The sequence below is a fragment of the Bacillus rossius genome, chromosome 8 (assembly GCF_032445375.1).
Source record: "Bacillus rossius redtenbacheri isolate Brsri chromosome 8, Brsri_v3, whole genome shotgun sequence".
NCBI lineage: Eukaryota > Metazoa > Arthropoda > Insecta > Phasmatodea > Bacillidae > Bacillus > Bacillus rossius.
In genome coordinates this window covers 50,652,613-50,677,800 of record NC_086336.1, presented here as the reverse complement: position 1 = coordinate 50,677,800, position 25,188 = coordinate 50,652,613, and the positions used below count along the sequence as shown (strand labels likewise).

Below are 25,188 nucleotides of genomic sequence, written 5' to 3'. Positions count from 1 at the left end.
ATTTTGCAAGCTTTAAAATTAGGCTAGAGTCGAGTACTTTAAACTCAACTCAACGTTTCGAATACTCTTGCACCCCTACTTTCTTATTGTTATTCATTTCAGTTGCATGGAAAAAGAAATTGCAAAACAAAAGTTCCTTGTGGCATCTTAATGTGATATTTGTGAGGACATTTATTTTTAGAATATTTGTTGGTCTGCTTTTATTTTGTGCAGTTTGTTACATTGTTTCTTTCCTAACCAGAAGTTTTTTTTTTGTCAGACTTCCAATTCTAGTACACCCCAACTAGTCTCTACAGGAACAAACACCACATCCCGTGCATGTGGTACAAACTCACCAACCTCACTAGGGAGCTCGAATTTCTCGACAGTACCTCATTCATCAGACAGGTTCTCAGCCGTTCCTCCTACACCAAAGACGTGCAGTCCCACACTAACAAGAGATGCCTTCACTGAAATTCAGCATAGTCTACAGGGAAGCAAAGGGTCAGATGGCACCATGGTAACATCTCCAGTGTACAGCATACCATCAAAGACTCAAGGAGTACCCATGAGGAATTCATTCCCTAATCTACCTCTGTGCCAGCCATCAAGTGTGGGCAAGTATGCAGATAATAGCCTTCCGGGGAACATTTTAAATGGTCGTGATCACAACACGTCTACGTGCTCCAACAGCGTTCACAATATCATGAAGTCGATGGCTACAAACTGCAGCACTCAGGTGATGATGGGGTCTGGCGATCATTCCTCAAGCACAACCCTGCCGAGAAGCACGTCCTTGCCGTGCAACTTGCCCACGCACCTGCATTCCTCCACTGCACCCGTGGGTCAGAAGCCGTCGTCCGCAGTCACGTCGTCCACAAACACGCTCTCGTCGCTGAGGGCGACCATCCTGCAGGCCGATGCCAACAAGGCAGTGTGTCTGGATGTTGGGCACGTGAACAAGCAGTCCAGTTATGCTCACTCTGCACCGACCGCGGATCGACCGATCGTTTTGATGAACTCGAACAAGCAGACGGAGAATATGCAGGATGGGAACAAAGTGTGTGATGGTTTCCTGTCTCCAACCTCGCTCACGACTAAGACCACTTGTTCTAGTACTGAGCCCACCCCCTCTTTCTTAGGCCTGCAGTCATTTCCAAACCTGCAGAGCTTGGTTTCGTCTGGAGGCACGATGCCTTTTGTTCCCACCACATCTAGTTCCATGACTTACTCCGGCACGGAGCAGCTGGTTATAGCACACCCAGGAGGCCTCTCGAGCGTGATTGCAACACCCCAGCTGTTGCAGTGCTTGCAGCAGGCACAAGGCCATGGTTTGGTTAACATGCCTTCCTTGCAGTTGGCCCCGAATATCCTGAACAAGGGGTCTGGCAATGCCGGCTTGGCATTCGGCACTGGCACCATCGTCTTTGGTGGACCTGCTCAGGATAACTTCAACAGCCAGCCCGCACAAAACAAGACTTCGCCCATTCCCAATAATGCCAAGTCGGTGCCTCAGCAGTCAGTTCTCGTGCAGCAGTTAAACTGCAGTCAAAGGAGAAGTTCCAGCGACTCAAATTCCTCTCTTTCGTTGGGGAGTCCACCCCCCATTGTCAGTATGGTGAGCCAGGGTGTTGGGACACAGTCGCACAGGAAAATGCCACAAAGCCACCAATCCATCGAAACACAGACTGTTGCTGTTGGAACGGCAGTGACCACTACTACAAACATGAGTGCAAACCTACCAAATACATTTCTGGACAGCTTGTCACAAACGCATCCAAACTTGGTGGTGAACACAAAGGTTGGTGGAAAGCCAGTACTAAATGTAACAAACATGACTACTGCAGCTGTGTTAAACAAGAAACTTAAGAAACCAAAGAGAAATGAACGCATTATACCAGTAAAATTCCCTCAGATGGGAACATCTCCCACCAACTCCTTGTGTGTGAACATCGCTAACTCTGGCACTATGACGGTCAATCAGCAGAGGGTGTATGCTCCAAACAGCTCTCAGTCGGGTGTGGACACAACGAAGGTAGCTTTGCAAGAGAGGATATTGAGTAAGTCCGTGGCGACCAGTCAGCACAGCATGGCCATGTCCTGTGCCACTACGTTACCGTTCGTCGTCACCTCGCCGCAGTACACAGCAGCCTCGAACAAGACGGTGGTGACGTCTTGCGTGCCCACTCTCTCCAGCTCCACCCAGAGCCCCCACCCGAGCATCCTCTGCCAGACGAGCGGTACAAATGGCACTCCGGTCGTCTCCTCGTCCCCGAGTCACCTCGGCAAGCTGCTCCCGGGCCAGCAGATTGCACGGAGCATCGCCACGCAAGTGCACAGCAGTTTTCCCGGGGACTTCCCCGGCCCGCACCACCTCGTGGTGTCCTCGTTGCCCTCCTCGTCGGCCCCCTCGCAGGGCAACACCATCATCACGACCATGGCCAACACGACGGTGAAGACTTGTGTGACCAGCAGTTCCTCTGGGGTGCCACACCTCGTACCATTTCCTCAGTCGGGCGGTTCCAGCTCTTGCTCCAGCTCCAGCTCTAACTCGAACTCCAACTCCAACTCAAGTGGGTTGTTGTCGTCCAATAACAGCATCATCCAGAAGGTCCATACCATTCAGTTAACTCCACAGAACCAGAAGGTGAGCTCTTGTCTTTCATCTTTATCATTAGTTAGTTTTATTCACCATTAAACTGTTGTTTATTATCTTTCTATAACATATCTATGGCCGGCAGATAATATTTTTGAAATAGATAATTCAATTTTTTTTTTACATTAATTGAGGTTTCAAAAATTATATATATATCATCATTAGCACTCTGATTCTTAACAGCAGGACAAAAAATATCATGCAATGTTTTTACGGGAAATGATTTTCTCCAAATTTTGATGCCCTAAATTAACGGTGTGATGATGAGAGGAAAATATGGGCAAATAGTGCTACTGTTAAATATACATTAAACTTTTGATTATCCATGTTAATTTGAACCTACCGATTCTTGGAAAACTGAAATCCTGTATAAAAATCCGTTTCACGATAAGGGTCGCTCTCGAATTTGGTTTGTACTGTATATTTGTCTTCAGTAGAATTCTGGGTACTCTTTTCTGGTAGCGCTTTGTGAAGCGAGAGCTTTCCCGTATAAAATGATGTATTTTAAAGTTGAAATCTAATATTTATTTGGATATTACCACGTAATTATTTCAGTAGCAGATATATGAAGTTGTATGATGTGTAAATTTTCTTTCAAAGATGTTTTCAAACAACATAACCTTTATCTGTTTGTTTTTGTCACCGCTGTGCTTATAAAAATGTAGTCGAAACCAATACTTGTCTGGTTATTTTGATTCCCGTATAGAGCATGACCTAGTCGAATATCTGTTATATTTCAAAACTCCATCTTTTTGCAAAGCCTTATTCAACTTATTTAATGTGGGAACCAATTTTCTTACAGTATAAAACTGTGTGAATGTTTCACCGCACAGCACCACTTGTAAAATCGTCTATTTGATTATTTTCCTATGCTCTTGTTTTCTACCTGTTGTGTTGGAAAATTAAAATTGGTTTTACTCTTTACCTTACCTTCTGCTAGAATTTAACTGTTGATATAGAGCAACTTGTTGCAGCACTTGTTGTTTCAGGGACATTGTACGTCTATTTAAGCAAGTTTTTTTGTCCACTTAAATGCGTTGCAACATTGTAGACTATCTCCCAAGCTTGTCCCCACAGTGGCATGCCAGATTTAATATGTGATTTTGGTGTCTTGTAGTGTTTTTGCAATTATGTGTTTTATTGACTTGCATTATGCTGTGGTGTATATTGGTATTGCTTTTATTACACTATCTTGTCTATATTTATCACTATTAGGCATTTTATCTTAGTAACTTTTCTTCCTCTCTGTTGATTGTTATTGAAATATGTTGTGTTAATTGTTGCAGCACCTGAAAGCAGTACAAATGCAAATAGAGGTGCTACAAAGCAGGAAGCAACTATTGACATCAGAACAGGAATCTCTCCAGAGGTTGTATGATGAGCAGAAAAGGATCCTGGCTACAGGAAAGGTTGTTCCCACAATTCCAGGACAACACGCACAAGGGCTGCATTTTGTAAGTCCTAGCTGCACAATTATTTATTCTATGTAGACCTTTTGTGTATGCAGTAAACCCTTGTCAAAACTTTTCCAAAAGCAGTACAACTGCACTAACTTCGTAGCTGGAGAAAACATTTTAATTGGGGATGTTTCTTCAAATGTAAGTCACCAATTTCTACACTCATTGATTTCTCCACCATCAATACAACCATTTGATACTTGAAAATCAATACAATTCCAACACCAATCTGCTCCATTTTTTTTCTCATAAGTGAATTTTTTGTGATTGAGATTATGTAAAAATGTTGATATATTTAACTTTTAAAAAGGCAGGTGAATCCGCATATATCTCCAGATCACATCACAACATTCCTATACCCTATTTGGGGGTGTAAAATGGGAATTTTTTTTCCTCCTGGATGTTAACAATTCCTATTGCACTAATCTAACATTTTTTCTTCAGTAGGCTACATAATTATATTTAGTGGTATGAAAAAATGGTGTAACCATTTTTACGCGAAATAACGCGATAATTGGACTTAAAAACGACATAAAACGAAAATCCGTTTTTTAAACAACTAAGTCTGAAAAACAATATACATCGTAAATCAGCTATATCGGTGAACATGTTATGACGTTGTAAAATACTATACATATATACATTCTTTAATTTTTATGAATGCACTAATTTCTTAGCATTTTTAACATTGATAAATGGTTAAATATCACGTTCACTGAGGTAACAACATAAATATTATTCCGTTCTAACGTTCGCTTTGTTTTAGCAGAATCGCCAACATACGAGAACACATAACTCCATGAACGCGACTTAAAACTAATTTCAAAAAGTTAAATATTAAGTCCATTTCCAACTAATTTCGCGCGAGTTAATATACGTTTAGTTTCTTCAAAACGTAACCAATTTCATTGTAATTTTATTTTACCAGCACTTATAGATACTGGTATTTTTATTACAATTTTGGCTTGGTAACGTTGACTACGCATAAATACTGGCAGTCCTTTGTCACGTACACACGTTACGTTGCTGCTTCAAAACAATGCCGAAATTAAAGCCTACAGCCGAGTCCCGAGCAAAATAATTTAAATGTGAGGGTTTATATGCTTCTAACAAGATTTTATTTGCAAGTGGTGCAATTGCAGAGTTGACCACGAAAGGCGCGACACTGTTGTAAAACGTCAAAAGTAAACACCACGTTAAAGTTAGGTTAGGAAGTGCAGCTGGTGTCAGCAGCAAACGTTTAGCCACGATGGAAGAAGTGACTACTGTTGCCAAAAAAATGAGAGAAGACAGAAAAGTTCATCATTAAAACTACACAGGTGCAAATATACCACTTGAGAAATTGTTTTTAACAGAGATTAAATGCGTATAGTGGTGAAACTATGTAAATTTATTGACTAGTCATAAATTTAATAGTCCATTTAAAACAGTTTGAACTGTTTCCGATAGCATTACAGTGTACATGGTTACAAATTTAAAAATACGTATATTTTTATCCTTTTTTTCTGCTGCAAATTCCTATAAAAACACAAAACACTGAAATTGTTGGTTTTGGAAACGAAAGTGGCTAAATTATAAAACCATAATTTCACACCCCTAATTATATTGAAGTTTTTTAATGATTTTTTTTTTCCGTGTAAATGTGGACATACTCACAAATGGAGATACGCAGTGTTGTTGCATCAATATGTTTAAAAAAATAACATTATACCCTCTGGTGGCTGTCACAATTTTTTTAATGTCATATGGTGAAACTTACAGAGTAGATGTAAGTAGGTAATACGATACTCTTAGTTAAAATACAAGCAGCGTTAATGCTGTGCGTTCTCAGTAAGCTATCAAGGCTGCAGCAGTACTGCCATGTTGCACAAAGTGAAGGAGAAAGCTCTCGTTGGCCAATCTCAAGAGTCCGGTATGAAAACACGTAGAGATAAAGCTTTATTTCAATTTCAATTGTGGAAAATTTTTCAGTCCATTCTGTTAGCATCCTCGTGACAAAATTTTGAGTTATTGAACCAGTACATCTGCAGGCAAGGCTCCACTCAAACTATCTCTTATAGTAATAAACTCGTAAGGAAAATCATTCCATGTACGGAGGTGTTTATTTGTTGTATTGAGGATATGTTTGAATGCCAAGTTGTTACCACTCACCACCTCCGGCTAGCTCAAATTTGGTGATGAGTGGAACATATAGGTTAGAAGCAGGTCACGAAGAAGTTACTGCTCAATGTTCGATGGATTACCTGTTTCTTTTATTCATGATAAAATCACACCATATTCCGTATAACAGAGCACACAAAAAAAATTTAAACTGTACCTCCAGAAAGGAGAAAAAACACGTAGATTCTTAATACGACTACATTATATTACCCAGATCAGTTCCGGGCAGCGACGGCTGGACAAAACACTTTGTCGCCTCGCTGTGAGCTTTGCCTACGACTACGGTCAAAAATTTCTAATTTATTTAATTGTCCGAAGGAAAAAAAAGAAGGTTGTTAGGCGTCGCTCGGATCGTAGCCGCTAAGTTGTAGTTCAACATAACATTACTAAATGATGCGAGCCATCGCCCGACCACGACCTCTCGGCACGGTGCTCGGACAATGACTAAACTTTACAGCCTTCCTTTCCTTCGTGCGGGCAGTGTCCTGGGCTCGCTGACGTAATTTTCAGCCAATCACGGCGCATAGCAACAGAAGCTCCCACGAAATGCTTACTTCTGTTCCCACGACGCAGTGATTTTGTATCTTTCTCGCACTCCCGTGACCGTGACTCACACGCCTAGCGTGTGAAACAAAGCCTCGGTCGTGGAAAAAACGAAGGAGAATCACGTCAGCCTTCCCACACAAAGACGCCAGCAAAAAAAAAAATTATTGAAATTTAAATTTATGTATTATATAAAATAAAAACAATAAACTCTGAGAATCACGTTTACAATAACTTTGAAAAAGGAAAAACTTTACATCCAACCCGAAATATTACAAAAAATTTTATAACATATTATTAGAGCCACGATTATATGGTAATGCGCTATAAAACGAAATAACACCGAAAACCGCTTGAAAACACGAAATAAAACGAAATTGTGCTAAATCCGCGATATGTCACGAAAGTTCGTCTATCCTGATTATTTACTTTTTTTTTAAATTCTGTAAGGACAATTCACTATCTTCAGCACAATCAAATATTTTTACAGTAACTAGCAGCCATATATATTATATGCGACGGTGATTCATTATAGATTTTAAAATAAAGTCTCGGAAATAACGTAATATTTTCTTTAAACGGTAATCTTGTGTACCATAATAATTTAAGATGTTGATAACTATGATACAATGGCCGCCGTTCACTTTCTGTAAATACAAAAATAACAAACGTCCAAAATATGTTTTTCTAAGATTACGTTTTTAATCATTAAAATATTACACACTAAAGCGCATTGCTTTTACTGTTTATTTAAAATAAAGTACGTAGGCTACGAAAATAAAATTAACCCTGCTTAACGTAACAATTGTAAATAATAAATAGTACATGTTTATGTCGGTATTAATTTTCACGTACGTATGTTGGTATTCGGTATGCGTTTGTATTCGCATCTATTCTCCATTGTTTTGATCTTTCCAGCACGGCAAGTTTTTGCGTATTGAGAGGTTAAATTCTTCCTATGTGATTAAAATTTTTTTGATAATGCCTAAAACTAAGGTTTCTGCCAGTGACCGATCGAAAGAATTTTGCAGTGAAGGATTTTATATCAGTGATAAAATTTTGATGTGCAAATTCTGTAACTGCAGGCTAGACTACGAGAGACGCGATACGATTGTGAAACATGTCGCGAGTGAGAAACATAAGCGTTTGAGGCAAAACTCATCTGTTAAACGACATCCTTGTCCAAGAGTCTTTAATGCCATTAATTTGCTGTTCAACCCAAGAAATGTGAGAACGGTTAGCATAGAAGATGCAAACCTACAGAAGTCTCTGCATAACTTGCCTTCTGTTTCCCATCTTCCCATTGATACATTCATACATGGCTATGTTGCTTTCAAAAAAAATAATTGAGGATGAACTTTCATTGCCAGAACAAGCCAAATTGATGTTGCAAAGGTACTTTGCTCCCTTAAAGGGGACTACAGTGAATTTGCTCAAGCCAGTTCAAGGGCAATCTGGTTCCCAACATCAAATGTTGATGCAGAACGTTCATTTTCCAGGTACTCCCTGGTAGTTAGTGACAGAAGACAACGTCTCACTCCAGAAAATGCGGAAAATTTAACTATGATAGCATTTCAATAAAACCATCTTATTAGTAACTTTGGAAGTGCTTAATTGTGTAATTTTGTAGTGTATGTGATTGTAATTAAGTCGTGAAATTTTTAGTAGTTATTTAAAAGTTTGAATTTATGAATTTGCAAATGAACTTAATTATCTATGAATTTGCAAATGAACTTAATTGTAATTAGATCATGAGGTTTTAGTGTTTATTAATATTTGTTTCAATAAATTTGCATGTCGTACAGAAAAGCAAGAAAATTTTGCCGTGGGTATTTTGAGCAAAAAAATAAAACCATATAACACCGAAATCTTTATTTCTTTACACCAAAATTTGTCTAAAAATAACACCACAAAATCTTGACTCTACATATTATTATTAATGGATTGCATGAGGAAGGCTGTAATCTGGGTTGTTACAAAGTCTTATATGATGCTAAACTAGGCTTTTGTATTTGCAGAACTCATCACTAGAGCACAGTGGTGACCAGCGGAAGTCACCCGCCACCACAACTGCCTCATCTGCGAGCACATACCTTGCAAACTTACTCAGACAGCCGGTAAGTGATGCATTTATTATATTGATATCTGGCAGTTGAGTTTCAAATAGAACCCTCATAGTTAGGCCTGTGCAGATAGCAGTTTTTTAGTTTGAATCTAAAACGAATGTCAAATCCCACAAAAAAAAATTTTCATGTCATGTAACAATTTGTGAAAATTAGACAAATAAAAATAATACTAAAGTATTTAATTGTTTGCTACAATTATTATATGGTTTGTTAAAATATGTAAATGATATAATTATTTTTTAATCATGCAGTGAAATTCATTGCAATCTATTTTATGAAAACAGTGAATCATATTTTTTTTTAAATTATTTATTCCCAAATTAGTGATAGAATGAGCTAATATTTATATATTTAAACCCTAGTTATTCACGAGTTTTCGTTATTTAACGGCAGCCAGCTAAATTGTTTTTTTAGTTCAGCAATATTATAAGCACAATTTTTGCAGATTTCATCTCAAATCTTAAACTATATTTTTTTTTGTATATATTTTTGAGTCGCAATGTCTGGTTTGTCATAGCTACATACAGCAATTAAGCTGCTACTGTATCACATGATGATAGATTTATGTGTTGTTGAAACTGTGATTATTACTTCTGAAACTGTGATTATTACTTCTTTTGATACCCATCTCAATGGAGTGTCCATGTTTTGTGGTGTAATTTGTTTATTTTTTCCCACTTCTGGTGCATGTGATGAAAAGAATTACAAATAATATTTTGTTTTCAAGTATGAAATGAAAAATATGCTGTATTTTGAATTGTCTACGCAATTTTTTCCGTTGCTGTTTAGCGAGACAGTAGCGAAGAAAAAAAAATCTTGGAATACTTGTAGCATGTTTAAAATGTCACTTATTGTTCATGTATTTGATTTTGAAGTCCCATTAAAAACCAAAAAAGAGTATTTATCACACAAATACTTAGGTACTCAACAGTGAACATTGGTATGGCTAATGTAGGTAATCTAACCTAAACAATCTTCCACACTATTAAGTGGTTTTAATGAAGCTAACCTGACCACTAACCAAATACCATCACAATTTTACTCTTATTTAATGTACCTAACATAAACACTCTTTAAAACTGCCAATTACCTTCTGAGTATCACAGTGTCCTCTTAGATAATAATTGGGAAAAATGTCAGGTAGTAAAAAAAGAAACATTTCGGAATTTTTATTATAATATTTACAGAAAAGTGGCTCTCCTTTGGAATTACTGCATCTTATTTTTGTAACTTAATTGTCTGCTACAAATCATTTTGGTTACTTACATAATCTCATGTTTTTGATCTCGGTGAGTTTTTTACATGGATAATAAACAAATAGAAATACATATCACATTTATATTGTCCTACTTTGAATAAAATTAAGTTCAATCTTTGTGTACTCATTTGTTTGTTGAATACTTGTGGTTTGAAAAAAGAACATTGATTAATTTTTAAAGGTTAAGTAGTGTAACAGTGCAAAATAAGGGTAGAGGAAAATTATAACCTGGTTAGAAAAAGACATGGAAAAGTCAAGGAATTTCATTAGAGGTTTTGTGTGGCCACCCTGTATCAGTACACATGGATTAAACAGGAGGTAATAAATTGAGGTGGGTGATGCAGGCTTCCCACCAAAATGCGCAAGTGACCGGCACGGTGCGGTACCAGCATCAGGTCGGCAACCAGGTGATCACGTTTCCCCCGTCGAACCAGCAGAAGAACAGCCACTCGTCGTCGAGCGGTCACAGCGTGTACCGAGCCACCAGCCACGGCACCCAGACCACGGACAGCCCGCCGGCCTTGCCCCACGGAGACCACCCGTCCTCACGGCAGCAGCTGCCGAATGCCACCGAAGCGGGGGAATCGCCCCGTGTGGCGGTGGTCTCTCCTGCTGTGCAACTCAGCAAGTCGCAGTCCCCGGTGGTCACCATGTGCGAGAAAGGCACTTCCCCCATTCAAGTACAGGTAAGCAAACCCCTCTGCCAAGTGACGTTAACCTCTCTGGCACGCTCTCAAAATATTTCATAAAAACTGTTGTTGCTATTTATTTTCCTAAAAATGGCAATATTTTTTCTAAAACATAACAATTTTACATTAAAAATGTATGTCTTGTATATAAGTAAATATATACTTATTTATCTAGTCCTCTCATCAACGAATGAGTTTTTTTGTATAGACTACAATCAATAGTTTGGACAGAGGCAATGAATGGTAAAAATTTACATTATGTATACTATGTAAGTCTAAATTAGTGTTAGTTGTATCAACAGAAAACAGTTTATTTGCTAACTACTAGTTACTATTCAGTGAAGGCCCGATGTTCGATAACTGTTATTAGTTATTGAAAGGGGGAGGAAAAATGCATGAACCGTGAAATTCATAGAAATAGTGCACATAATGTTTTACAAAACAGCTTTGTTTGCATAATACATAGTGGTGAAATCAGTTTATATTTATGTTTAAAACCTTAATTAATAACTTATTTGGCATATTAATGGTGAAACTTAAACTGTGATTTGGTTCAGCAATTTAGTAACACATTTACTCCAAGTTTCTCCTATAATCTGGAATTATTATTAAATTTTGTTTATTTTGTTTTAGTGGTTGTGTCTCTTTCATCATAGATAAATAATATTATCAAAATATTAATTACGACAAAATACAAGTATATTATATTGTTAAAAAATTTCTCCAAAGGGTTGCTTGGCTTCTGGGTTGTAGTTGCATTGAAGCCCAAAAATCTTGGTGATGTCTTCGCCTTTGTCACGGCTACAACCCAGAAGCCAAGCAACTCCAGACAATGACAGTGAAATTGTACGACCTTTATTCTCTGCAAAGTTAAGGAAGACTGGGGTGTCTCAATGTCACATGTCCCTTGTAATTCATCATTAGAGTGTTTGTTTGTGATATTCTGTTGAACTTCCTGTATTGAAACTATTGAGCTTATTATGAATTGGATATAATTATGTTGACTCACTGTTAAAGTGTCTGATAGAGTTTAGTGATGCTGATGCATGTTGTGCATAAACTCTGCCAGCAGGTGGGAACTCAGACCACGCCTCTGTCTGAGTTGTTGCCCAGGATTGTGCCGTGTTCGTCCTCGTCCGGAGAGGCGGCCAAGTCTTCAGGCCTGCCGTCCCCGCAGCTGAAGACGCAGTGTGCAGGCCTGCCAAAAGTGGTACCCAACAATGTAGCAAAGGTGGTCCCCACCACGCAGGGCTTGCCGACACCTGCACCTGGCCCCACGCAAACCTTGTCGCCTGTCTCTCCTCCGGTCAGGACGGCACAGAGACCCGCTACCAGTCCTGCTAGACCGACAATCAGTCGTAGTGACTTGTAAGTGTAACGTTCTCTCTTATGTCGTTACCCTTTTGTTTCTTCCATGTGTTTTTGTTTACAGCTTTGAAATATTTAAAGTTTCTAAAGGAGGAAAAAAATTGTGTTTTCATATTGATCTTGAGTTATTTTCCCATACATTCATTTCATGAATTTAAAATTTGAGGAAGAACAAGGTATCTTTATTCTGGAAGTCATGGAATTTGGAATTAGTTATGGAATTTACTCTATATCTTGGAAAAACTCATTAACATTTCCCTGTGATAATATTTTGAGGGGAAAATATCATGCTTTATTCTGCCATCACTGAGACTGTAAAAGCAATTTTCAGGATAATGTTTGGTGGCCGAAAAACCACAACATTGTATAACTTTTTCTTTTTTATTCTTCCTTTTTCTTTTCTTTTCAAAATTTCTTAAAAATGATTTGACAATATTTTTGTTGTATAATGTTTGAAAGAGAATTAAATTTTATACAAGTTTAATTCTAAAATATTTTCTGTTTTACAAATAGTAAGTGTAGAGTAACTTCTTGAACATTATTTTTTCTCAATTTTGTAAAAAAAAACACCTGCTTAGTAAATAATTCACACTAAATCTTTAAAGTTTGATTAGAACCTTTATTTTCAGAAGGTTACCCAACTTACCATATTCCCTCCACCCATTCCCTTCTTACCAACACATTCCCTTCATCCCTCCCTCTCCATATACCGCTCTCTCAATTCCCGCTTGACGATCGCAGTTGTAAACTACTCTATGTGACCCCAAAAACAGCCCATGTTTTTAATTGTACAACTGGAACATAGATTATATTTCACAATACATTTCATTCTGATTATTTTACTCCTACAAAAAAGTTAATTTGAAAGATAATGTGAATGAATAAATAGTAGGATGATAATGATCAAATAATCAGAATGTATCAATATGTATGTTGTAGTCTAATTGAATCAATTAATCTGGGTAATACATTAACATAATGAAAAATAATTACTGATATTATGATGATGATAATATACAATCTTAATTTTAATAAAACTACAGAATTGGCCGAACCTTTATTTTGAGTACATAAACATATAATAACCTTAAAAAATTTGTTTTTCGAAATTTAGTATTTTTATGCATATTGCAAAGCACTTTACACAGTCTTAAAACAATTAAAGAAAATAAATTAATACATTTTTCGAAGACTTTTGTAAGCGCTTGCTCTTCTTCGGGTCCAGCAACCATTGCAGTTGAAAAGAAGCTGTCCTCGAGTTGTTTGTTCATCTCTGTGGTGCTGTTATTCCCAAAGTTGATGTAACATTTCACTAACCCTTTCAGTCTTGTGAAAATCAGAAATCTCTACAGCATTGTCTCTCTTTACGTCACTGCAGTGTTTACACGTGCTGGAGCATTTCAAACCTGCTTTTGTAACAAGAGCAGGCTCCAAGTGCTGGATCTTTTTTCAGTGACAACGCCTCACCCCACTCCTCCAGACTTGACATCATCGACCAACCAACTTTGGATTTGTTGTAGTACTGGTAGGAATGCTAGTATGCATCAGCGCACATAGGTGGCAGTCCTGAGACATTTATGTTTCTGCTGGACACTGGTTTTTGAAACAGGTTAATTCGCAAAGTGTCCATTGGTCTGATTTTTTATGTCGCTTGTACACATTGCTTTCAGAATTATTTGACGAGCTACAGCTATGCCATTGTGACTGCTGAGTTGAGCCATGAATGCTGCAGTGACTGTCTTAGTTTCAGGAGATTTGTTTACAATGTTGCTCAATTTAATCTTTCCTTGACTAAAGATGGCAGATGTGGTATCACATTCATAAAATACATAGATAAACGGGATACTGCCTGGCAGTGGCGGATCCAGGATTTTGGTTTGGGAGGGGCTTGAACCAACTGAGGCTAGGCTTTATCAAGGCAAACACTAAAACAATAGTGGACCCAGATGCTTTTGGAGGGGGCTTGAGCCCCTTAGCCCCCCCTCTGGATCCGCTACTGCTGCCTGGGTAGAAAGTAAATGATGTTTTTGAGAAGAACACATCGCCATCATTCTTTCTCTCTCGCAACCGTAAGGTCGTTGAATGACTACCCTGTCATCAGCACTACCAGATTGATATTCTCTCCAACTGTGGCCAAAATTTTTAGTTCCTTTGCTTTCATAGTCACATACTCAAAATTTGTTTTTAGAAGTTTGATCAGACTACTTTTGTTTTTATAAGTTGCCAAAAAATTTCGCAGGTCACTTTGTTGATCATATTTACCTCAAAAATTTCGGGGGAGCTGTGTATCTGCGTGCACCACAATCGCTCACATCTTTTGGTGCCAGTACATGAAAGATATCTATCAAATACAACCACAACCTGGGATCCATTGTGTCTCTTAAGAAATTAAAAATAACTTTTAGCTATGGTCTCAGAGAAAGCATTTTGAGGCCAAATAACTTTATGTAGGAGGTATTCTCCCTCTACAACAGCAAACTATTTTCCTGTCATTTCATTGCATTCGATCAGGGCGAAAGCTGTGAACAACGAAAATGTAGTACCTTATTACAAAATTACACAGGCATCAATCTGACCATACTGCAACTATCATAGTGTATAATGCCAATACAGTAAACTCCTTATTATCCGCGGTGCGAATTATCGGCGCATGCTACAAAAAAATACAGCACATATGTAGATCTGTATTTTATTACAAGTGAGCAGATTTGAACTCTACTGACGAGAGTATTGTGTGGATTATACAGTAAAATGCCACAAGCCTTCTCGGAACTCACGCAGTAGGCTGGCATGCGTTGTTATTTTTGTCTCTGTCACACTTTGTTTCTAGTCATATGGTTGAGCACTTTTATGTTTACATTACTGAAATTATTGTATGTTAATTATTCAGTAAAAATACTAAAATTTTAGCATAATTTAACAATTTTTACTGTTAACTGTAACATTTACTGTACATAAATGTTTAGATTTTTAAGTTAAAGTTAATTTTTCCTTTTTGTTTCCCATTTTTGGCTCTTTTGCGGATTATCCGCAATTTTCACTATCCGCTGTGACCCTGCCACTTAATTTTGCGGATAATCGGGAGTGTACTGTATTAACAACTAATGAGTCAAGTTGTGGACTTTTGAAATCAACTTTGGGTTTGGGAAGTTATGTTAATAAAATCGTGCTACTTTATTTTCAATACTGTTTGGTGTTTCGGTCATACCAGCTGACAGTATCAGACTCAAAAGACGACATCAACAAGGGCTATGCCCTCCCTAAGCCCGATGTGGCCAGGCCCCTCTCCACCACAATCACTCTGTTCAAACCTCCCGACGAGAGTTTATTGTGTGTATGTGTGCGTTGTGTATTTGTCAGCCCCGCAAGATGCGAGTAGAGATGTGCCATGCACCCCGAATATAATATTTTAGTAAATATTATTTGTAATTTTACTTGTATTTTTAATATTCCCCCCCCCCCCCCCTCCCCTCCTTTTTCCGTCTTCATTTTCCTGTGACGTAGTTCTTTTAGCTTAAATAATGACGGAGTAGCGCAATGCACAAACACTTTCCCTTTCGCAGGCAGTTAATTTTTGAACTTAATAAGTAATTACTAACACAAGTAAATGTTGTTAATACTTAATAATTAATTGTAATCTATCATTCAGTGTTTGAAAGTATCTTTTAAGTTATTTGTTTCTTCACGTAATTATAAACGGTCTAACGGTAGTTCAACTGCACACTATATACTGTATCTCCATCAGTAATTATTTTGTTGTGCCAAAGTTATTCAGGAGGTAGCATGTCTTGGTTTTAATTATTGTTCTTATTAGCAATATAATTATGAGCGTAATAAAATACAGCAGTAGGTTTGTCAATACCATCTTTGTCAGTTGTTACTGCTGCACAATGCTCCACTATCATAAATTCACATAAAAAAAAAACATTTTCTTGTTTCAGAATTGAGCAACAGTTGAAAACAGACAAGAATGGAGCACTCATGCCAGATACCCGCACTCCATTCACAGGCACAAGTGATGCTTGCAAGCGCTTGATCCGATATCATGTGTTCAACGAACAGGTTCTTAGTCAGCAAGACCTGGAGAAGGCAGATGAGATTTTTGAAGCAACTGCAAAACATTTGCTGGATAAATTCAGACAGATGATGAACAAGTATCGCTACCTGTTGCTCATGGAAAGTACGGTAAGTTGCATTGTAACTTTTTTTGACAACTGGTAATATATGGCTGGTCTAATGCAATTATTATCATCTTAGGAGTAGCTCATGTATCTTCGTAAATGGGCGTCCATGCTGTTGTATGTTTAAAAGCATTTTTACTTTCAAATACCATGTGCTGTTTTTTAATTTACACTGAATGAACACTTTATTATTGTTTGTGTGGTGGTGCAGTGGTAAGATACTGTAATGTCATACCAGAAGACCTGTCTGCCTAGATTTTAGTGTTCCCACATTTCTCAAAATCACTCCAGACATATGCTGGTATGGTTCCTTAAAATAAGCTTCAAACAACCTCACAGTCACCAAGACATAAACCCCAAAATTATAATTAATTATTGCTTATAATAATAGTGCTTATATAAAAGAATGTTTTGTACAATTTCTTGTTGTTTTACATGCTGCGGATGCAGCGTGAAGTGAATACATCAGAATTGATCATGATCGATCGGATGTTTGTTGCGGAGGAACACTCCATTCTTGAACGACTCAGGCAGAATGAAGTCAAAGTGAAAGGTAAGTGAGCAGCTTATTTTTTTTTCAGACTTTTCTTTTTAATTTTTTTTTCGTGAGTGGTAACAAAATTTGCATATACAGTAGGTCTCAAATTTTTAATTTTCTCATGAAACCCATTGTTGTAATCCTTTATACCAATTAATTTTTTTCTCAAAGCTTAAATTAGGCATGGACAGAGACTAGAAAACTTGCGTAGAATCAAGCAAGCATCTTCAGCTAGACATGACTTAGAAGTCGAGTTCATTGTTCTTGATGGGACAAGACTAAGCAGTATTTTTCTAAAAATGTGCAGAAATTTTCCTAAAATTTGACATGTAAATGTTTAGTTTTTGAACAGTTTTTTTTTATCGTGTTCATTGAATTAAGAGGTTAGTTAAATAGTAAAAACATTACAAACATTAAAATATATTTGTGAATTTAAAACATTATTACATACCTGAATAATTTTGCATGATAAATAAAAAATATCAATTTTATTTCTAAGTTTCTGCATGCATTTTTTATTTGAACATTGTTGCATAGTCCATGCAACAACTCAAACTCGAATAGATTTTTAGGATTAAAAAACAATTTATGTCTAGACTCTACTGATTTCTAGCTTGAACTTAGCTGATTTCAAATATCTGCTTGGTGAGTACTATAAAAAAAATCTCAAAAGCATAAAGGTCCTTGGTGGTGAGTCAATTACTTGTATGACTAATTCTGAGCACTGAGTCAGTACTGTGTAGTTCGAGACCATTTTAATATTTGAGTCCTTTGCACAATGGAAAAGAGTATTTTTTTTTGTGACAGTGAATGGTCATCTTGAAAATACGTAAGTAGGTACATAATTAGTAAAGGACAGCAAGTATAAAGAAACCAAGTTATTTTCCATGTTGCAATGTTTTCATGTGTAAGTCTGCAGACTAGTACTGCTGTATTGCATTGTAAATTAAATGTTAGTTGGCTTAGTTTCTATTACAAAAAATTATTATTAATGCTGAAAGAATTGCATTATAAAATCTGAAATATATATATTTTTTTTCAATAGTGCCAACCCTAGCCATTATTTTTCATGGTACCAACTCAAAAACAATACATAGGGCAAATAGTAAATGTGGTCACTTAAAGGTGTGATCTGTCCTCAGAAGTTGTTCACATAAATTTATGTATGAATTTTGGGGAGAAAACTCTTCAAAGAAATTTTTTAATTTGTTTCAGAAAAATTGGGTGCTAATCAAAACAGTGCTATTCAAACACTTTATTTTTAAATAAGAGAGTTTGTTAATCAAAATAGTTTTCCAACATCAGAAGTGTGTTTGTTTATTACCATTTCAGTTAATTTACAATATTATAAATCTAAATACATTTAAATAAATGTTTCAAGTATATTTAATATTTTGAGTATAAAAATTTCAAAATGAATTAGTGTAAAAAATAGTCACTGGCTATTTTGTTTACAGATAAGATATAAGGATATTATGCCTTTGGCTTAAAATCTTTCAGATACAAAATTATTATTTTGTTGATATAGAAACTCTTTGGAATGTCTAATGCTATTAAATTTGCATGAACTTTAAGTTTTATATCAACAATGATTTAACCTTTAAATTTAATTCCTGACACTGTTCTCTGTTTACTGAATACATGACTCCACTTAAATAGCTAACCACGTTACTGGCCGCTAGCGCATCCTGGTATGTGCGAGCTAAACTAATCCTAAAAGTTTCTCGCATTACTCAACAGAACTGCTGCTGACATCCGAGATGACGTAATATAAACATTGGCTGAAGTGTTTATCATTTCTTCAGATTTCATTATCGATCATCTGAGATGTTTCTGCGTGATGAGATCATTGTAGTATTTTTAAATAAGCTGAAGTAAACAGGCAATGAAGGAAGTGAATTAATATTCAGAAAACTGTAAATTATAGTTTGTTGTTTCATTATATTTTATGAATTTGTCGCATTGTGTTTAATTTTACGTAAATGTTGCCATTGTAGGCGCACGGAAATAAAAAAAATTCACGTAAATAAAAAAAGTGCTTCCTGGAATCTATAGCCACACTTTTTCAAATCATGGCAAGATTTATTGGCGTGGTTACTTTAAAACACCCGAATCAAACAGCACTTCTTCAAGGAGCAGGTGTAACTCGTAGCTATAGACAAACTATTCATGCTAGAGCAATGTAGGTATAGAAGTTGCACTGTCAGATAAGGAGGAAGTGTACTGAATCACTGGAAATGTTTCAGACGAGTTGGTTTCCCCTCCTGAGCCGAAGCCTGAAGCCAGCGCGGATTGTGATTCGAAGGGCTTGCCGGGCGAGGAGAGGTCACTTGCGGACATGAAGGAGGTGCGTGTCGTCGTCCAGGACGTGATGAAGAACGTGTCGATCAAGCGGGAGCTGGAGGAGGACCAGAAGTTCACGATCGTGAAGAAGGAGCCGGGCGGCAGCGAGCAGCGGTACGACGAGTGGCTGGAGATACAGAAGGAGCTGGGCGTGTACTGCGACCCGAACGCGCCCCAGGTGAAGGCGGAGTGCGGTCGGAACGTCGCGGTGCCGCTCCGGTCGGAGGCGGTGCACAGCTCGGGCGGCGACGCCAGCATGCTGGGGGAGGACTCCATGCAGAGGACTCGGAACTGTTCGCCCCCCGGCCGGGACGAGGGGGGCGCTTGCAGGGAACGGCCTCGTGACGAGGGGGGAGGGAGCGAGGTGTCGGAAAGGACCAAGCGCAAGGAAGTCTGTGATATCGCCGAGAGCGGGGCGTCGCCGTTCCGGCACAAAAAGAGGCGTCACAAGCGAAGCTCGTCGGACGAGGAGGGCGGGGCGGGGTGCGACGAAAACGACGACATCAACGCCCAGGTGCAGAGTGCGATAGACAGCATCCTGAACCTGCAGCGGTCGGAGGACGGGTTCGAGCTGCCGGCGGGCGGAGCTGGCCTGGCCGTGCCGGCTCCTGCCGAAATGGACGCCGAGGAGACCCGGCAGCATCTGTTCGGCAGCGAAGGCAATCCCTCCCCGGGCGTGGCGGCGGGCGGGAGCGGGTTCGCGGAGGACAGTGGGGCGAGCTCCGGCAACCCGGAGGATGACCCCGTGTTGGACGAGGCTGTGAGGAGCATCCTGACGTCCTGACCTCTGGAGAACGTCACGCCACCGCTACTGGCCAGTTCCTTCCCTAACTGGTCTACTATGTGCTGACTACGCAGCACAACGCACTCAGTATTCAACTACGTTGTTTTATATTGTCATTTATTTATTTGTTAGGTTTGTTAGGAAATGCTGATCATTGGCTCTAGTGTGATTTGTAATCTGCCATCGTTGTAAACTTTTTGTTATTGGGATTAAACTAGTATTTAGTTTGCTATGAGTTATAGTTTTCTTCTGTAGTACATTTTTTTTTATGAGGAGGTGTTTGATTATTTCGTGCCTGAAGAGGTTCAATTTCTTAACCTCTTTTAACATTGACAATTTTTCTCCCTATGCAACAGTTTTGTGTTCAATCTTATATCAGCACTTAATCTGTTTTATCGTTCTGTATTCAAATGGAAAGATAAGGATCGTCACTTGCTTATTTAAGTGTTAGAAATTTCTTTTTCATAATTTTTTTTGTTGTCTTTTTTATGCTTTAGACAATCATGTGTTTATCTTACCTTTTTTGTTAATGTGTTTACTGGTGCCTGGATAAATTAGTCACATGGTTTCAGAATTACCAACGAACAGAATGTGTTGCATAGTATTAACTAATTGCTCTGTTAACTGCTTTAAAAGGATAAACAAAATAAATGCTGGCTAACTTTTCTGACCACATGATTGACGTCCATTTGCGATGTTGGGCTGGTGCTACTAATTAGCTCCAAACATTAGAAATATTTGTCTTGCAATTTAAAGCAAAAAATTTGTAAGATTTTTTTTTTCTTAAATGTGTACATTTTTATGGTCTTCATTTCTTACTACCTGTTTATCCGGCAAAACTTTTTTTTTCGCTAGTTAATACTTGGTAGTTACACTGTGAAATTGTAATAATGCACGTATTAACTGTGTTGAACTCTAGTAAAAAAGCATAGGATATTTTTCTTGAAAGATTAGGCCTTTGTGAATATAAGTTTTTAGTTTAGATCAAAAATGAATTCAAATATCAAAACATTCTTGAATACTGATATATGCATTTGAATATTAAGTGTGGGGGGAAAATATTTATTTGAACATTTTTTTATGTAGTTTAAAAAACATACTTTAATAAATGCCTGTACATGGTATTTCATATTAATGGTTATAAATACGTGATTTAAAAAAATTCTTTCCAAATTTTCAGAATTTTTTTTTTTTTTTGTGGTGGTTTAAAACTGCTTATTGTTATTATGACATTTAAACTGGGATATTCTCATTTGTATTGTACAACAGTGACTCAACCTCAATGTTTATATGTAACAGTTTCATTACACTTGAATACAGATGAGTATTTCTAAGTTTAGGTTTTTTGAATTGAATAAAATACAATTAATTATTGGTTTTGAGGTTTGAAATTTTCAATATTTGCATGCAACTACTTTCATGTAATGACAAATAATTTTTTTGTATCTTACATTTTTACATTCCACCTGATTGAATTATAAAATATTTATCCTTATAGTATATATTTTTAAATATATTATTTTTAATATTTTTTTTTAAATTCTAATAATATTTTATTAGTAAATAATTTACAAAATAATTTTACTAAAAATAATGAGAATGTATCACACTTTGCAGTTGCTCAGCAACCAGATTGTGTTGCATCTGGCCATATCCGCTATGCATCACAGATATTTCAGTTGATTTGATTTCTAAACATTAATTCACATGAGAATGTGTAGTTCATTACTTAAGTTTTCAGCAAGAATATTCCGTTAAATTTTTAATTCTGAAACAAATACTTTACCAGCACTTTTGTAACTTTATTTTTCGATTTGGTCACATCATTTGTGCCTTGGCAGTTAATTTCATGTCATATATTATGGGTACTTCAATCCAGTATTTTCTTAACTTTGCAGTTCAGAAGGAACTTGCAATATATTTAGCTAAAAGGCATCATGCGTTAAATCAATTGAAATTTATTGTGGATGAAATCGGGATAGGTATTTTTCAATTATTTTTTTTATGAGACTTCCCCCCCCCCCCCCCCCCCCCCCCCTAAATAATCAAGAAGGCGTGATTTAGTAAGTATGGGTGAGATTGGTCAAATTCATAGTTCTCAAATCCTAATCTCAAGTTTGTTAAGAATAAAATAATATTGTATGAGCAAAAACACAAATTTTACGTCTTTAAAAATATTCAACCCTTAAATTTTCATATTTATAATAGAAATGTATGTGCATGGAACATAAGCATTTTTGTGCCAAAAATTTTCTTTGATAGCTTTTGTTAAAAGTAATTAATGTTGACCTTGCCTATTATTACACAGGTGCTGTTGGAAAATCTTAATTTTCTTCAAATCTTTTTCCTCAAGAGTTAAGTATTAGAGTACTAAAAAGGTTTGATGGTATTTGAGGATTTTTTTGGCCCATCCTTATTTATCACCAAAATCAGCTCCCTGAGTTGGTGAATTTTAGCATTATTTTGAATCTTCATCATAAGTCATGTAACTTATGGCTGAGTATCATGACTCATATAACTTCACTATTTGTTCACTAGTTTTTTTTTGTGTGTTTAAACTATTCAGTTAGCACTAGCCCAATATAAAATAGTAATGGATTAAAAATCCTAATATGATACTTAAAAAACTAAGCTGCTGTACTGTAAAAAAATTTTTTTTTAGCTTGTAACATTTTTGATGCTCTTAAAATTTTAAAAATTAATTGATCAATGTAATTTTGTAATGCTAGAATCAGTTAAAATTTTGTACCCAGAATTTTCATATTTTTATTTTAGACTTAAGAAGTGCTTTCTTGCAGATTTGATTTTATGCTGGGATATATAATTGCTTTTTCAGTAAGTAATTTGGTGCTACTGTAAACCAACTCAAATTGAAGGGTGGTTAATAGCTAATCCATAAGTTTAGATTTGGCTTAGAATATTGAATATTGTAATAACTTCACAAAATTGATAGATAAAGAAACAACAGTTGTTTGCTCCTTATATTTTTATAATTTTGTATACTTTCAGTGAAATGATAAATTAATATTGTAAAGGTACATGAATGTTTCAGGGCACACGGTTACGAAAAATACTTGTAAGTGACTCAAGCTCTTTTCAGTTTGTAGTATTTCTAGGTAAAGAATTATTTTATGTAGGTAGGCAATTAATTGATGATAGTCGACTCAGTGTTCCTGCTTTTGGTAAAGTCTGTGGTCAGTCCTCTTTAAACTGCAACACTTGCATTTTTTTAGGTTGGGAAATTGCATTAGCATAATACATTACTGCACATATATTGCCTACTTTGTAATTATATAATGGGAGGGGAAGGATGGAGCATTGTAAGCCTAACAATATGGTTCCTAACATTGTTAAAAGTGGAAGGGATTGTTTTCCCAGAAAATGCATAAGTTAGGCAGGTGTGGCTTCACTCATTGCATTGTATGTGTGTGGTTTTTTTTTATTAAGCTAGTGGTTCTCATCTGTTGGGTTATGTTCCTCTTCAGTGTCTTTTACAACTTAAAACAATATCAGGAAGTTCCAGAAAATTCTTAGAAATTTAAACATATGAGCCAGAAAAATTAAAGAGGTAAAACTGTGTATGTTAGAATAAGTCAAACACAAAATCATTCACTCATTAATTAAGGGGGGAAATTCTTAGCTATGAACTTCTTATGATAGATGCACTTATTTTATTTGGAACATTTCTTTGAGAAGGAGAATACTGATGTTATTTAATAAAAAATATCTAATTTTTATATATTACTAATGACTAGTTAATAGAAAATGTGACATAAAGAAGAATTGGTCTGATTTTATTTTAAGACATTCATGGTTGGTTAGCTATTACATAGTTGAGGGAAAAGCTGTTGGAACTGTAGAGGTAAAAAAATGTAAAGCAAGTTGTAACAGATGTGGGATATGCTAGTAATGGGGAGAAATAAAGATTAGCTTTTTAAGGTAGTGTTCGGTCCTGCTTTTGTGGGAAGAGTGATAATTATGGTGTGCTTTAATGGAAATTATTGTAAGCTTACTAACAAAAGAAATTATGGTATAATGTTTAGGTGTGAGGGAGAAATTATAGTACACCTTCTGGCCACCCACACTTCAACACCCTCCTCACCCAAACTTCGCCCGCTGTTGATGGCCATGTTGTACGATGTCATGGTCGCCATCTTGATTCCCAACATCACTGGTAGGCACCAATAATGTTGACTGCAGGTGTCGACCAAGATCGATGACGTCACCCATGATTCCAGGTGTCACTGATAGGAGCCACTAGTGTAGATTTGTTTTATATTTAAAGTTTTATAAAACCCAGAGCGAGGTAGTGGTTGGTTTCGAACTACGATCGCAGTCAGTGATCTCGAAGTCGTAAAGCAAGCCTGCTAGCCACACAACTAAATGCACAACTAACAAGTCATGAATTTATCTAAGCAATACAAAAAAAATACCGAATAATCATGGTAATATTTTCAATTTATTCTAGTTCCCTAGGAAGCCATATTAAATACTGGGTGTTCGTTAGCAGGTATAGTGCTATAGGGCTACAAATTATTATGTGCCATACCCCCAAATTGTGGTACACTGGAAGGAGGGGTAGAACATAATGTTTTAGTACAGACTGGTCGGGGCACGGGTAACTGGAACTTCATTTCTACTGTAGGTTTTAAAAAGAAAGTTCACAATGTTTTGAATTACTGTGCTGTATTTTTCCTATTTCTTTACGATCTGGTATCTCAAGGGGCTGATCCAGGATTGACTTCTGGGAAGGGGCGCCAGTAGTCTGGTCTTACTATAGTATCTGTTTGTTACTTCTGAAGTCGTATTATCCCATGCATATTTTAGCCTTGGGGGGGGGGGACGTCTCCCCCCTCTAAATTTGCCGCTGCTGGGTATCTCTCAGATTGTGTCTTTATATATAAATCTACAAGTCTACTGCAGTGGCTTCCTTTTTTGTTGTGGATAGAAAAATTGGGTTCTCTAAAAACGTATAAAGCATGTTCCTGTTGGAGTCGTAAGAGATGGTGAGTTGTGCCCTGCTAGTAATACTATGCACTGTATGAAAAGTGTAGCTGTGCTTGCTAATGATAATGCTTGAGCTCTAAAAGTGTGGAGGCGAAATTT

At 37.0% G+C, this 25,188-nt stretch overlaps 1 protein-coding gene across 1 annotated transcript in view; it reads left to right on the top strand.

Annotated features, from left to right (window-relative positions):
• Positions 1–22,106, top strand: part of LOC134535370 (mucin-2) — a 41,172-nt gene extending 19,066 nt beyond the window's left edge. The window contains exons 14-21 of the mRNA XM_063374443.1: positions 260–2,626; positions 3,922–4,089; positions 8,814–8,912; positions 10,524–10,865; positions 11,938–12,236; positions 16,178–16,421; positions 16,868–16,970; positions 19,202–22,106. Of these exons, the coding sequence (XP_063230513.1) occupies positions 260–2,626; positions 3,922–4,089; positions 8,814–8,912; positions 10,524–10,865; positions 11,938–12,236; positions 16,178–16,421; positions 16,868–16,970; positions 19,202–20,082 (4,503 nt within the window). The 3' untranslated portion in view covers positions 20,083–22,106. The remainder of the gene's footprint in view (positions 1–259; positions 2,627–3,921; positions 4,090–8,813; positions 8,913–10,523; positions 10,866–11,937; positions 12,237–16,177; positions 16,422–16,867; positions 16,971–19,201) is intronic.
• The last annotated feature ends 3,082 nt before the right edge of the window (positions 22,107–25,188 follow it).